The 16423-nt window shown below is 36.3% G+C and overlaps 1 protein-coding gene across 2 annotated transcripts in view; it reads left to right on the top strand.

Moving 5' to 3' along the window:
- CWF19L2 (CWF19 like cell cycle control factor 2) overlaps positions 1–16423 on the top strand; it is a 62058-nt gene that overhangs the window by 13599 nt on the left and 32036 nt on the right. For both annotated transcript variants that reach the window (XR_010621839.1, XM_065730067.1), the window contains exons 9-10: positions 3021–3117; positions 3961–4050. Coding sequence is in view for 1 of the 2 variants with exons in the window: in XM_065730067.1 (XP_065586139.1) it covers positions 3021–3117; positions 3961–4050 (187 nt within the window). In the remaining variant the exon portion in view is untranslated. The remainder of the gene's footprint in view (positions 1–3020; positions 3118–3960; positions 4051–16423) is intronic.

Here is a 16423-nt window from a genome sequence, read left to right as displayed (position 1 = left end):
CATTTCCTCTTCTTAAATGTGTTCTCTGTCACTGCCAGTTTGTTGGTTCTTCCAGTGATGTGATTAGTGTGGGAATTATTGTGAACGTTTGCTTTGTATCTTCCTGATACTATGTAGACATGTGCAGGAGTGTTTTAGAATTGAGGTTGTGTTATAGAGGTACATAGAGTTCGACTACTTGGGGAAGTTGGGCAAGCGATTTTTCGTGGCCTGTGTATGTAAGGTGGCAGATATGATTTAGTCAGGAACAGTGTTTGATGAAATGTGATCAGGTGTAATTCCTTGTTTCTCAAATGCTCCTGTCAGTTATTTGCATTAAGAATTCTTATAGCAAGGTTATGAATTCACTTTTAATGCTTAAATGTTGGATTCTGGTAACCAGACAGAACCTCACAACTCCTTATTTAACTTACAATTGTTCTTACACATAGCACTTGCAGAAACCCCGCAGTGTAATTGCAAAGGTAAATTGTACATTAAACCAATCCTTTGTGACTAATCAGAGACAAGTGGCTGAGTCAGTACCGTTCTTTGTATTGCACAGGTTGTGTGGTTCTTCCAGATTTTACTTACTACATTTTCTGCTTTGAAGGGAGCTAATGAATTGTACATTTCCTTTTGTAGCAGGAGTAAAAATTATGTTTTCTTTTTTCATAGCAGGAGTAAAAATTATGTTGACTTTTCTTTTTTAAAGGATGGTTTTGAATATATATTGTGGCAGGAGTAGTTTTTGTGCCCTAGCACTTCCTTATTGTTATCTCAGAACAAGCAACTTTGTATTTTTTGTTTTTTGTTTTTGTTCTGTTAGATGATGGTAAATCACTTTTTTGTATGACAAGTACAAAAGCTATATCTTTTACTTCTTGGTTTTACCACATGTAGTAAGTGCAGAGCTGACAGCAACTGGGCAGAATCTCAAATTTGGGAAAACCAGATTGCATACAGAAGTGTCTTGCTTATTCCAGTACACTGAATTAAATTGCAGTGGTAGAACAGATAACTTGATGCAATACTTCCCCTCAGTGAACAGAATTAAGCATAGAAACTATTTAGCTGATACTTTCTTTTGCGTGTTTTCTGTTTTAGTACTCTTAAACCCAACTGTGCATCTTCTTTTATATTATAATTCTGTTTCTTATCCAATTTGATTAGTGAGCTGATTTATCAGTAGAGTGAAGATTATATGATTTTCCAGCCCTTAGTAGCCTTTGCTTATTGGTTTATTTCCAGGCTCTTTTGAACTGACTCTCAACTCCGTGTGTGTGTCTTGTTGCTGTATTTGAGATAGAATATGAGATTACTTCCCATTTTCTTCAGTGATAACTTGTTTATCCTTGCAACTTTCTGGGGTAGAGTATTTGAGGTAGTTCATCTGGGGAATGATTTATAAGCTGCTGCTTCTTTTTTTCCTAAAGTTTTAAGGCTTGTGTTACATGTATGCTTTCAGTGTTGTTCAGTTACTAAGAATAAACCTTCACTGAAATGAAGCCTTAAATTAATAGGTGTTGCTAGTTCAATTCCTCTTGTCTCACACTGACAATGTACCTTTTAGATTTTATCACTTCTAAAACATGGGGAGAGTTTCTTCAGTCTATAAATCAAAGTGTTTTGGACATTTATGACACAGGTTAATTAAAAGTGCTGATTAGATGTCCAAGAGATCTCTCCAGAGGAGAAGTCCATCCAGCAAGTGTTTGCAGGACATCACACTTAATAATGTGACTGCTTCAGAGTCTGATCTGAGACAAAATTAAAAAAAACCAAACAACCAACAAACAGCGAAACGATGCCACTAGTCTCAAAAAGTTTTAAGTGATTGACTCGTGGAATCACAGAACTGTAGGGGTTGGAAGGGACATCCAGAGATCATTGAATCCAACCCCCTGGCAAAGCAGGCGCCCTACAGCAGGCAAATACTAACTTCAGTAGTAACACTGCTCAAAAACACTGCTACTTCAGGTACTAACCCTGCTCCAAAAAATTGTGCACGAGTTGATAACTGTGTCTCGCTCCCTTTTACTCAAGTGCTCTGCCTTGTTTTGAAAATAGAGGTTATATATTGGGAACTTTATCTGTGAAGGTTTTGTTTCTAGAGAAGTTAACGTAAATAATATGTTGCCTTTTGGGTTCTGTTGACTTCTTGGGTTTTGGATTGGACATCTTGAAGGCAAAGATAAAATTAATGGGTAATTTCTGCAAGGGTAAAAATTATGTTTAAAAATCATGGCATCCTCCCATCCTTCAGTTCCTACAGGACTTAATTGTATTGATTTGAGAGTGAATTCAGTCTTCCTTTTAATAGCGGGGATCAGTATCATAACTGGATTTTTATATTGCTTTTATTAACTCTTTTATACTCAGAGATAGTTGTTGTAAGTCTGTTCTAGGGTTAGAGAAAAAAAAAAGTGAAACTTGTTTGATGGCTTTTTACAGTTATTTGTAGAGATCTTATCTGTTTTCCCAAGAAGCTTCTACTAGTAGCTTCCCTAGGGACATTTCACATTTAACAAATGGTACCCCGTAATATTCCACAGAAATTTTACCTCAACATTATTACAAACAGAGATGTTTATTATTATAAACAGATAAATATGGGTGTAGAAGTAGTTTTCAAGAGATGGAAAGCCACAGGAGAACTGGAAAATGGATGCGTGATCAAAGCCAGAAAAGATGGCTACAAAGTGGGCTTAAGTTAATCTTTTTACTGCTTTTTTCCTTTATTTTTTTTTTATTTTATTTTTTTATGCTGGGAAGGCATAGTGCTTTTCATTTCAATGAACTCAAAAGTACAAAATCTCTCATGACATTTCTTGAAGCTTTTTGGTTTCAGAGGCCTTGGTAGCGTTCTTTGTAAGAGAATCATTATAACAATGACAACTTCTGACTGGAAGTGTTTCCATAGTACACTGTTATTATTTTTGACTATAAGGGTGTATGTGCCAATACAGTAGGTATATAATAATTACACAGGTGAATACATATTGTTTTTGTATAGGTTTAGTGCTGATTATATTTTACAGGCTTCTATCAGAGGATGAGCTGCCTCAGGTCCTTAGTGAAGATGAGATGAACAAATTGGGAGCCAGGATTGTGAAAGCTGAGCTCATGGGAAACATGGTAATGTTTTTGAAAAATTGTGACTATTTACTTAATTTTGTACTACCTAATTTTTGTACTACTTAATTTACTACTTAATTTTGCAAGCATTGCTTTAGTCTTAAACAGCTGTGTGAAGAGCTTAAGTATGTAAGTATATTTTCTGAGCAAATGAGAAGTTCTCTGAAATCTGATCACTTAGGATTTTATGATACTACTATTAAGTGTAACTTAAATAGAATATTTAAGTTAAATAGAATATTTCTGTAACAGAAATACAAAGTTAAAAAATGTACTTATGAATTAATGTAGCTCTATTATAGGATTGTGAAGGATTAGTATAGGTGGTCCCTCAGTAGCACTGTTCAGATGAAAGTTTGGGTGAAAGTATGGCTTACTTTTCTTCACCTTGACAGCAACAGAATAAAGAATATTTTGAATGAGCATGCAAGTGTTGTGTGGGAAGAGTGTGATTCTCTAATTATGATACCTTATTTTTTTTTTACCAAAATCATGTAGCAGAAGATGACATTGCAATTTTGCTGTCACTTTGAATATGCATTTTTTTTTTCTGCGTACACACTCTGAATTATTTTTTAAACAAAAAAAAACCCTAACTTTCAGGTTTTTTTTAATTACAATATGTATTTCTATACTGTAGGTACATTGTGTCTGAACAATTATTTGTATTTTATTTCTGGTAAAGAATTGTATGAATTATATTGACATCTTTTGTGTCATTAGGGTTTTTTTAAATGTACTAAAACATGAAGAAATGAAATGAATAGTTTCTTCTCATAGAAAGGAAAGGTTTCTAAAACGTAAAAATGGTTAAACTAATTCAGTACTCCACTTTGTTTGAAGGAATTAGCTTCAAAACTTCAAGCAGAACTTGATAATGCTCGCAAATTAAAGGAGACTCAGAAGCAGATCTCAGGGAATTCTGGCAGAGAGGTAAGGGGAAAATATTATTCGTCTTTTTTTTTTATGCTAATGTGATATAATGCAAGTACCAGATGTATCAGAGAGAACAAGAAATAAACATAGGAAAATTAGGAAGTGTAGCTTGTAAGAAGGGTCAGTATCTTCATTTATAGGCTTGTCCTCATTATGGAGAGGAGATTATTAGGGAATACTGTAATGTTCTTGTCCAGTTGAACCTCATTTCCACAGTGAAAAATCATACATAGTGTCAGAAGAATTTGAGTATTTTTTCAAGAAGAGTTCATCTCAGACCTCTTACCTTTACTAGTATTCTTCTTGTCATTAGAAGGACTGAAATGGAAGTTGATGTGTGGCCTCTATGTCACAACAGTTATATTAAAGTAATAAATTTCAGGTCTTGAATTCACAAGAATTTAAGAATTCAAGAGCTCTGTGTAGATGAACTTGGAAATAGTCACGAATAACAATTTTGAGCAACGTTAAATATTAAATGTAGTCTTATTTTTATCTTAATTTTTAATTAAAGGGTTTTTAAAACTTAACAACATGTGGTCATTGTGTAAATACAATATGTTAATACTAAATGAATTTTCTGAAGGAAGAAATCATTTAAAAAAACCAAACAGAAAGTGCTCTGCAATGCGGAGATTCCAACCTATCTTTAAGAGCACTGAGTTCAGGAATGTGAGAGTTTGGGAATTCAGAAACATAAACTTATGAAGAAGAACAGGTTTGCATCCTTCTGATTAGACCTGACTTGGTTCCTAATAAGTCTTGGACTGATATCTGAAAAATTCATGAGCAGTCCAGGAGGAGTCTTGTTGAGAAAGAAGGACGTATTACAGACTTTGCTAGGCTAGAAATACGAGCTTGCTGCCTGAAAACCTTGAAGGTATTGATTCAGTTATTTCTGTTAATGAATATCACTGTAAGATAGTTATGATTTGGACACAATGATCTTCCATGAGAACAATTCTATATAATTCTTCTTATATCTTTTGTGTGACTATCTTCAGCTTTGCATTCTTGTAACATACACTTCAGTTGGGTCTAGGGACTTAGAGGCACATTTACTCATTGTCTTGTATTCCCTTTAAACACTGGGGGAAAAAACCCAAAACACTTGGCCTCCTGTCTCCCCTGTTCCCCTCTCAAAACCTCTGGGAGCACCACCATAGTGCTGTGATTGCTTCTGTGGAAGATTGAAGTCATTTAGCAAAATGTTTACCCTTGTGCTCTCCATGTTGGCTTTCTCTGAGGCTCAAGATCAGCATCTTAAATAATTCCGGTATGTATGAGCTTGGTTTTCAGGTCTCTTCACCTCACAGTGATATTTTTGTTAGCCCATCTATCTTGCAGATATTATCTTTACTCTGTGAGAGTCAGGACTGCTGACAGTTCTACTGTTGCAGTCTTTCCAAGGTTTGCCAGTGGGAATGGTCCCTTGCAGATGCATGAGGGCTGGTGTCTGTAGTCCTGCTAATGGTTAGCTCCTGAAATGCACTTCGCTTGAAGAAGGCCAGCCACATCACAACCTGCTGTAGTGTTACTTAACTTCTTATGCGTGTTGTAAATTGGCAGACTCTTCCAGCCACTGTGAAAGTGAAGCTGTTTACACAAAGTCTTTGTGGATTTAATTATTTGCTTTCCAGAGAGTGAGTGTTTTCTGTTACATGTAAAGCCTTGCTATGTTGTCTTTATGAATATGCCCTGGCAGTGCTTGTTTCTTGGCTACAAGTAGCCTATAATTGGTGTTTTTTGAGTGTGAGCAGTCTTGCAAAACTGATAGTTGTTCAGTCCTAAGTTCTATCCATGTGATAGTTTTCAAGGTAATCTTACCAGTTGCATAGCTCAAATTGATTTTGAAGTTTTGGGACAGCAGAATGTGTTGGGCCTGCAATATCATAGTGTGTAAACAACTCAGGTTCAGAAACCATCATGTAGCAAGAAGGTGATTTGTGAAAATATATTGATAATATTTGAATCAGTCTTTCTGTAGCGTTGATCATCCACGTGTTGGTCTCAGTCAATTCAGTCAGCTGTTTTCCAGATTAGATACCTGAAACAGTTTCCACTGAAATGGTTTTCCAGGCAAATACCCCAACAGTCATGAAGTTTGATGTATTTGCCTGTTAGCAACAACGAACACAAAGAATCTTGTTTTAGGCAGGACTGTGGTTACCATGGCCAGCTTTGTGCTGAAATGTCCCCAAACCTGGCTTTGCTTTCCTTATTTTCATTTTTGTAAGGAGAATTTGGAAGATAATTCAGAAAACAGTGATGGTAATTCTGAGTGCATCTCCATAGCTAGTCTTTTTCTTTCTTTCTTTGTGATTGAATTGTGAAATTGATCCATGTTCAATTATTTTACTGTGTGACTGAAAGTAGACTCATGCTAGTGTAAGGGGATGCATGGGTGTCTGGGGTTTCTGCAGAGGACAGGATCAATTCTTTGGAAGTGCTGCTGATTCCTTATTGACCACTTTAAAATGATCAAGAAATTAAAATTCACCACAAGAAAGACATTGAGGCCCTGGAGTATGTGCAGAGGGCAACAAAGTGGTGATGGGTCTGGAGCACAGATCTTACAGGGAGCAGCTGAAGGAACTGGGATTGTTCAGTCTGGAGAAGAGGAGGTTCAGGGAGGCGTTACCTTGGATTGGCCTCTTCTCCCATGTAGCAATGATAGGATGAGAGAGAATGGCCTTAAGTTGCCCTAGGGGAGGTTCATATCTAAATATGCATCTATATTCATATCAGAAGCCTAATTTGAGGATGAATGATTTTCAATACTCTGAAGTAGTGTGCTATCATAAGTGTTTTTGCAGTTAGTGGTGTCAGGAAGGCTAAGAGTATAAGGCTTGATTCCTGAACATGCTGTAAAAATGACATAAGTTTTCAGTGCTATGGTAAGCAGGAAGATTCTGAGAGAACACCACTATGTTCAGGCTGCTGTCAGATAGCAAAGCATCTCAGAAATGGCTGCAGAACAGGACACCGGACTAGACAGGAAAGCAGTTAGTACTAAAAGATGGATTTATTAGTGTGTGTTCTCTTCACACCTCTGAATATGTCAGTTTCTACTATCCTAACTCCTCCACAGATTGTTTTCTATAATAGAACATTAAGTAAACATTATGATGCTGTTTTTTCTAGTTTGAAATAGGAAATTAGGTCAGAATAGCAGCTCAAGGTTAAGCACTCTAAACACTGAATAAGCCTGACTTTTGGTGAATAGGATTAACTTCCTGTGGAAGAAAGGACAGGCAACTCAGAGAAAATACAAATAAGTTGTTAGGATATACAGGGAGAAAATTAGAAAGGCAAAAGCCAAGCTTGAGCTCAACCTGGCCACTGGGGTAAAAGAGAAAAAATACCAATTTACAAGTAACAGTAAGAGAAGGGCTAAGGAGAATCTCCAGGCTTTACTGGATGCGGCAGGGAGTGTGACCACTGAGCACAAACAAAGGCTTCTCAAGGAGGTTCTCAGTGCCTTCTTTATATCTGTCTTTAGAAGTCTTAACAGTTATACTTGGAGCACCCTACCTAGTGAGCTGGAAGTCTTGGACTAGGAGCAGAATAAACCCCCCATGATTCACATGGAAACAGTCAGAGACTTACTACTCCAACTGGACTGTCACAGGTCCATGTGGGATCCACCCAAGGGTGCAGAGGGAGCTGATGGACATGATTGCCAAGCCACTTTCCACCATCTATCAGAGTTCCTGATCAACCAGAGAGGTCTCAGAGAACTGGAGTCTTGTCAGTGTGAGTGTCTTTTACAAGAAAGGTCATAAGTAGGATCCAGGGTACTGCAGACATGTGAGCCTGACCTTGGTGCCAGGGAAGCTTATGGAACAGATCTCGTGGCATGTGGGGACAGCTGGGGGAACAGTCCCAGCCAGCATGGGTTTACAAAAGTCAGAAAAAAGAAAAAAACAGCAACAAACTGTGTAAATATGGCAAAGAGGCATTTGGATTAACCTTCATTTTAATTTTAGATGGAATTACACTTATGTTCAAATTCCTGTGTCTCAATTCTTACGGCTCTAAAAGCAAAGATGCACTTTAAACCCTACTGAAGCAGTGTAAAAGAAGACTGCAGTGCTATAGTGATTCTGTTTTAGGATAGATGAGGACAGTGAATGCTTATTGAATGTAAGGATCAGCAGAAAATTGTGAAGGTTTCAGTATTTAAAAAAGAACTTCTGTTTTTTGTTTTTTTTTCACATGTACTTAAGTATAGTCCCTGTATAAGAAAGAGTCAAATCTGCTCAATGAAAAGTATTCTGCTTTTGTGTTGCTAAAAATTTACTTAACTGTGTTTAGTTTTTTTAATCAGAAAGTATATTGACACAATACAAATTTAGGTAGATCTAGGACTCTTTTCATGGTGGTGGATGAAGGAAGTGTGTTTTCATCTTATAAAAATAGTGTATATATCTCATACTTGAAGTTGGAAATAGCTATGCCTTTTAAGGAAATCTCAAATGAATGACAGAACCCCTTCTGTGCCCTAAACCTATTATTGGGTTCCATAGCACTTAATCAGTATGCAGGAAACAGAAAGTAATCTCTTCTGGGTGATTGCTAGAGACAGGTTTTAATAATGATGAATTGTGTTTATAGTACAAAAATGAATACAAAATTGAGTGAGAAGTAAAAGGTGGTTCTTTAAGCAAAATAGCATGATAGAAAATATACTATTAGAGTGTATTTAAAAGATGAGAGTGAAGTTCTGTAACGCAGAAAAGCAAATACTGACTTTTCTATTATGCACTTCAAATAAATTGTAAGGAAAACATGAGTGCAGCATAGTCAGTCTTCATTTGAATAACAGTTTTCTGTGAAATTGCAGCTGCCTTCAGTCTGATATTGATTCATTCAATGACTATATTTAAACTATAAGGAGTAAAGCAGCGTTTGATTTACAAAATAGAGCAAAAAAAATCTATTTTTTTTTTTAATAAAGCATGTGTGGCGCTTCTGTGAAGGCTGTTGGGCAAGGTATCTGTAGAGCAATCGCCTTCAGTTTTGGCAGGCATAGTATTTCACTTTCCCATGTGTGTCTGGCTAACATACTGCTTTAAGGGAGACTGTTTTCTAGGCTACCTGTTGCCTCTGGGCAATGATAACACTCCAGCCCATTATGCTTCTCTCAAATGGAGGGAACATTGCAAAGGAAGGAAAAGTTGCTTCTTAATTTAGCTCATTTTGTCTTGTAGTGAAAATCTTTATAGTATCCAGAACTTAGCATACAAGAGTGGTTTTATGAGTATAAAATTTAAGCAGTAGTTAATACATACGAACAAGACATGAGAGAAAGGTGAAACATAGTCAGTACATCAGATGTGATGTTTAGAAAAATGAGAATGCCCCAGGCCCTTAAAATTAACAGTCAAAATTGCAGTTGTGCTGACATATTTTTTTCATGTTTGAGAATTGAGAATATAAAAGCAATTTATTTTTTTTTTGCAGTAAAATATTTGCTTATCAAAGCATAGTTTTAACATATTTTAATTTTACAGAGTTGAATGGCCTTTCATTATGCTATATCCAGTGTAGGATTTAAATGCAGTTGTAGTAAATCTCTTTGACTTACGTTGATGTAGGATCATTTAAAAATTACATAAAACTCTCAGAAGAATGCAGCTGAAACACCTGTGAGAAAATTAGGATGTTGAGGTCTAACGACCCTTGCTGAATGTATATTGTGATTTTATTTCGAGCTACAGATAATGTGGAGATACATTAACAGATTTTGGCCAGATGCATCTCAGATGTTTTCAGTGCATCTTAATTTCTAATCGCTGCTGTTCAGTCACGCTTGAATCTCCTCTGCAGGACGGCTGTGCCATTCTTTCTTCAGGAAAAGCTTTTCTCCATGCAGCCTGCTGACTAGCTATAACTGGAACAAGGAATAATAAAGTAGGCATACATTTGCAGAGGAGCTTTAACAGCATTAAAGTGCACATTTTAAAAATAATAGGTAAAACTCTCCTGAAAACTCTTGTCCATGTCAGCTACAGAAAATTAAACGATTATTTATACTACAAAAACATATTAAGACAAACTTTCTTAACTTCCTAAATGTAATTTATAGGAAATTGAGTTTTGTATTTGAAAAGTACTGGAGAAATTGTATTAGCAACTAAATGAAATAAAACATCTTACTCGTTTCAGTACATTATCACATTTTGAGTCTTATATTACATTTCTGTCTTTGATAAGATGAAACGGAAATTTGTGGCCTTAATAATCAGCATGCTGCAAGACCTTTCTTTTTTGTGGTCTGAATACTTATGTTTTGTATCTGATGTTCTTGCTGTAGAAACAGTATACCCAATCATTATTATTTTTTTTCTGTTCCCATGCCTGCAGTGGCACTCATGCTCTGTTTACAAGACAATTTCAAAATATAGCTAGCAATTTGAAATATCAAACTGCATCTTTAAACCTTTTGCTAAAGCTATATTTGCAAGGTTATGTGGCTTGCTGACACCTGATGTTGTTCTTCCTAGGCTTAATCTCTTCAGCTTTCCCCGTTAGGCTCTCAGTACAGTACACAGAGCAAACTGCTGTCAGGTACACATTACTAAGTCCTCATCTTACTTCCAGAAGCTGGTAGTAGGAAGCCTTCTGATTTTGATTTTAGATTGTGTGCTTGTCCATTCTATTCATGAGATGTTATTCTGATCTTATCTCAAAGATACTTTAAGTGCTGAGAGCAAATAGAAAAATAGTTGAATGCAGGGTTGATTGGAGGCATTCAATGTCAAGAGGAGACAAATAAGGTGGTCAGGTTGGTTATTCTAAGCAATGAACAGTTTAGAGAAAATTCAATTTTTCAGAATACAGGAACAGAGAATTGAATTTAAAGGGCAAACAGCTTTATATTTATAAGACAAAATTACATTTTTACATAACATGTTATTAACTGATGTCACTAACTGGATTAAAAAAGATAAATTAGTAGTTATGTGTCTAATCCTGTTGTAATAATGAATGTTTTCACTAATGAATTAGGAGCTATGATTTTTTTTTTTCATCTCATGTTTTATATATAAAGCTAGCAGAATCTAATGAGGATACACTTCTGTAAGATACTTTGGTCCTGTGTTTTACAGCCTGCATGGATAAGAACCTAAACCAGAGTTTTATACTATGGTCTGCTGTGTGGATCTGTGACTATTTAAACTTCTTGCTGTGAGATCCAAACCTTGTATTGTAGGGAGAATGCTGTATCTAGCAATTTTTTAGGTATTACCTTTGAAGTGGGTGGTTCAGGTATTCACTACAAATAGCAGACCCTGAGGGGGAGCCTAGGTGCTTTGAAACTTACTTAATGGGAACTCAGGGCAGTGAATACACTGGTGAGCTCTGCTCATGAAAATGTTTACAAATGATGCAGACTTGAGCCTGAGCAGGGCTGCCTCATCTATCTGGAAACTCAAGTGAGCACATGTAACACAATCTGAGGAGTGAGAAAAAGATCAGATGAAAACAGAGAAGAAAGAACAATTGAAAAGGAGACAGAGGATGGAAGAAACAGCATGCTGAGAAATCCTTAGACCAATTAGAGATAATGGATTTAAGGCGTTTCCATTGGCCATAGACTGAAGAAAAATAAACAGGTTATACAACAAATTAGTTCAGCTTGTAATTTATCTGTGAGTGCAGAGCTGGAGTGTGGTGGTTGTGATTTGTCCTTACTGAAGACATTGGCAGGCTTTGTTTTTCTATTGTTATGTTGTGCTGGTACCACTCTAGTGTAGCCCTTAGTAAGGAGGTGCAGACAACTTGTTTCTCACAGTCTACAGCTTTTTGTTTGTTCGGTAATTAAAAAAAAAAAAAAAAAGTTTGTTTTTCCTAGCTTGCATTGCTCTCAGTTCCACACTGCCTCTTAAAATGTGTTTTATTCTCTTTATCAGCTAATACTGAATCCCAGTTCCAATTTAGCAGATAGTGCCTCGGATGATTGTCCTGCTTACTCCCTTTGTTTAGGCACTTCAGTGTCTGTTCCTGCATGTATGGAGACAGAGCTTTTTCCATTTCCTCTTGCTAGATTGTGGAACAGACAGCATCTCTTGAGAGTTCAAAAATCCTCTATGGAACTGCATTTTATTTACTTCTTTAATTTTAAGCGTTTATCTTTCTCATTGTTTTGTTCACTTGGGCGTTAATTACTCTGTAGTGTTTTGTATATTTTTGAGAACTGTTTTTACTTTACATGTTTAATTGTCCTGAACTAGAAATTCATGTTCCTTCATTAATGGCAACAAAGAATTCCAGTCTAGTTCAGTAATTTCACCGAAAGATTGCTTGTTAAGGATGTAAATTATATTGTGTGTGTAGCAGTCATCACGTGGCTCAGGAATGGTGACTGAGCCTCTTCTGCAGTTTCAATTTTAACATATATTAGTATATATAACATTTAATATACTTAAATATGTATTTTAAAAGTTGGTATTGCACTTTGAACTATAAGATGTTATTTATCTGACAATAATTATTCAGGAAAAAATAATATATTGAAATAACCATCTATTTTGTATTTTGTACTGTAGCGTAACAATCACAGTCATTGAGAAAGCAGAGAAGTTTAAAGTAAGCTTTGTAGCAGCATGTAATGAATATGCTTTCTAGATAGTAAAAGCAAGTTAAAACAGAATCAAAATCAATTTTCAAAATGTCGCTCTACATAAAGCACAAGAAGATAATTCATGACACTTTTCTGAAAGATGGTGCAGTTACTGGGAATATTTGTAAAGTCTTCTGGATGGTTTCACAGTGTTAGAAGGAAAGAAAGTCATTACTCCTCCTTGTGCCATGATGAATGGGTCTTATCATATACCATATGAACAGGTCATGTAGTCATGGGAGTGCAAAAAATTAAAAATAGCAGAACATATGAGAACAGGGGGTAAAGAATGATGATTGCTGTTACATATGAGGTTTGATGGCGTGTCCCAGAGTTAATAACTGACAATAGTTAAACAGATAAAAGTTCTTAGCACACTCTTTCAGTTAGGTAACTGCATGCCTTTAAGCCTCTCAGAAAAGACTGGTACAGCTAAGAGGCATTAGTTCACCTTACAAAGGCTCTTTTCTCATTTTCCACACTTGTTAAAGCCTCTTTATCATACTTCTGTTTGTCTTTTACAAACTCTAATCATACAAGGGCTTCTCTGAAAGAAATGTCTCCTATGTGAGGCTGTTGGCCCACAATGTCAGAGGCAGATGTTGGTGGTATGGCAGTAGAGGCTGAACCTTCCCACCAATATTCCATTGCGTCTTGTTGCCATGTGACAGCTGGCAGCAGAGGGGCAATCTGGCAAAAAGTACATGTGGAGCAAAGATGTGCCACCGAATTCCTTCATGTGGAACAAACGGCATCCATTGACAGCACGCAGACTCTTGTTCATAGATGGTGAAAATGCAGAGCTCATGGTGGTGGTTACATCTACTGTCTTTGCACCTAGTCCTATTTAAATGATACAATGAATGCTGATGTATGTGGGTGGATGTTATCTTTTGGAATTGTTTTTGGGAACTCCAGAGACGATCATTTTTTATGTAAGCTTTCTTGAAAAATTTTATTGTTTGGTTTGAAGATGATTATTACATTTTATCATTTTTTTTCAAAAGTAGAATGGGAACATAGAATTCAAATAACCTATTTGTCACCTTTTCATACTGCAGTAGCCACCTGATAATTCCTTTTTTTTTTCCATCTGAAAGCTTTTAGCTTCTGATGTTTAGAAATAGTTTATTTAATATTAGTAAGAGCCCCTTCCAAATTAACTTTTGCCTTTCCTTTTTGTTTGTTAGGTACAATACACTTTTACAGTTTATATTTAAAACTTTTCAAAGTTATATTTAGTCAGGAGTTTGACTTCTGAAGGATGTCTTTACCTCTAATAACTGCTTTAATCTTCAAAGTAATCATGCTTGGTACATTTGATCTATTGGATTCATCCTGGCTCATAATATGCGCCTTTAAATTTCCCTTGGAAGGAGCACTTAACCATTTCTTTTTCTTTTTCTTATTTATTTTTACTTCTATGTTAAAGATTACTGTCTTTTGTGCCTTATCCTATTCTCTGGAATATTAAATCTGAATATACCGTGGTCAGTCTCTGTGTCCTGTGTCAGGACTGTCTGAACAAAAAAACCGTGCAGGTACTGACTTCAGTATGTGTTACACCTTAATGTTTTTCCTTAGCATCATCTCATGTATAAACGGGAGCTGGCTGAAATCTATTGCCCTGGTGGCTTCATCTCACTTCTTTATACTGGTTACCTGCTTGTCATATGCAGAACACTCCTTTTGCATCCATCATCCATTTAAGTTGGAAGTACATCCTGCTCTGTTCCCCTCATTCTGTAGTTCTTCATTCTCTTGTCTTTTTTTTTTGTGTGTAGAAATGCATAGCCTTTTCCCCTATTGCAGCTGATCACTTCTTCCCTGGTCCTCTCCAAAAGAGAGAAAACATCTGTTCTGAAAAAGTAACAACTGATACTGATACGTGGAACAAGTAGTGGTGTATGCAAAGTGCTTCTCTGAATACATCATTATTTGAGGGCCAGATTAGTGTTGGATATCTTGATTTGCACCTCAGAAATGAGGTCTGCCTCTGGTGCTACACTAAATGGAAGCAGTGGTTTATCTAGACATTTGTTCTCCATAGCTTCTACCTTTGTGTGCCCGTTCTGGTAAAATATAAGCTGTTTGAGCCAGCATACTTCAGTATCTCCAGAACTTTCTGATTTCATCGGGGTTTCTGGGACAGGCTTTCATTAGGGAGGAATGGCACACATAAAGTAGACACATCAGTTGGTTAGTGGAAAATCTCTTCAAATTGAGATTAATAAGGTTGTTTATACGACTTGACAACTGCTGTCCTAATATCACCAGATTTAGTGATGTCCCCCTTTTTGCTCTGATTTAATCATCTGACTTACCTAAACATCGTTGTTGTCTATTGTAATCAAGAAGCTCTCACATTTTTATTCTTATTTTTTCTTACTGTTTTTCAGAAAGTTAAGTGCTTATTTTTCAGGTGAACAATTTTTGCCTCCCCTCTTCTTTTATTAATATACAAATGTATTTATCTGTCTATCTCTGTATACCTATGTCTTTATTTGAATTCAGGACATATTATATTTGAATGGGAAAGTACCATCGTCCCAGTGTTGGAGAGTGTTGGGCTGAACTGTCTCTTGACAAGACTTCATCATGAAACTCAGCTGTCAGAGTGGTGACTTCCATCCCTAATGGAAGCCTAGGTGGTGGGAGATAGCTTCTTAAATTGATAAGGCAGTTTTTGTGGTTACAGCAGTGGCTGAAGGTGTATCTAGCCCTCTTGTCTTTTACGTCTAGATAACTGACTCCAGTAGGGTAAGTTACAGCTGTAAATACCTAGAAATTGAGTTTGCAATAGCTGAATTGCAGTCAGATATTTAAGCAGTCATTTGAGAAATGAATACATTCAGCTGCCTGGTATTTTGTCTAGAGGACTGGATTCTATAGGAGTACCTTCAACACTGAGTTAGGTGACAGTGCTTCCTTTTTGGATTTGCTGATAAAGTCAGTCTAGCTAAATAAATCCTCCTTGTCTTCTTTTTTATTCCTGTACAAATATTGCAGGCCTCCTCTTCTTCCTTTCCTCTTTATTTGACGGGTAGAGAAGTCATAGGAGGTGGAGTTGTAATCTCCTTGAGCTGTACTGAAGTTGAATCTTCTACATAAGTGAATTATTTTCCTCCAGAATATTTTCATAAGATAATGTTTTTTTTTCTGAACGAAATCTTATGTCTTTTAGAGTGTTAATGAGCAGCTGACATGAACTAAGACAACTAGGGATAAAACTTCATGATAAAGGTGCTTAGTCCAGGCCTTCTGATTTGACCTCATTTGTAAATAGGTCCTTGATGCAGATATTTGGTACTGGCTTCATAATTTTGAAAATGTTCAGTATAACAAGGAATTAACATTATCTGGCAAAGTGTTTCTACAAGGTATGAAGAGGTCTTCTCTGTGTTCATATGACTGATAGAGACTTCACAGTCTATTTTCCTGTTGCTGGCTGACAGATTGAGCTGAAACCAGCAGTTGGTGTCTTGGTTCTGATAAAGTCAAGTCAACATTACCAGTAGTTTTGGTTTTAAGCTACTGTGTCTATGTCTGATGGTAAGGACCACTTTGTAAATTCTTTCCATATTACAGTGCCAGGTGCACAGTAAATGAAAGTCTGAGCTAATGAGATATATTCAAAAGTAGTAGTCAATGTTTTGGCTATCTTGCTTGCCAAATTGTGGAGAAACAAACTAAAAAAAACCCCAACACCCCCCCCCCCAAAAAAACAAAACAAAAAAAAAA

Source organism: Cyrtonyx montezumae, unplaced genomic scaffold (assembly GCF_038088225.1).
Source record: "Cyrtonyx montezumae isolate F1298 unplaced genomic scaffold, pur_monq_1.0 scaffold_12, whole genome shotgun sequence".
In the NCBI taxonomy this organism is placed as follows: Eukaryota; Metazoa; Chordata; class Aves; order Galliformes; family Odontophoridae; genus Cyrtonyx; species Cyrtonyx montezumae.
This window is presented reverse-complemented; position numbering and strand designations above follow the sequence as displayed.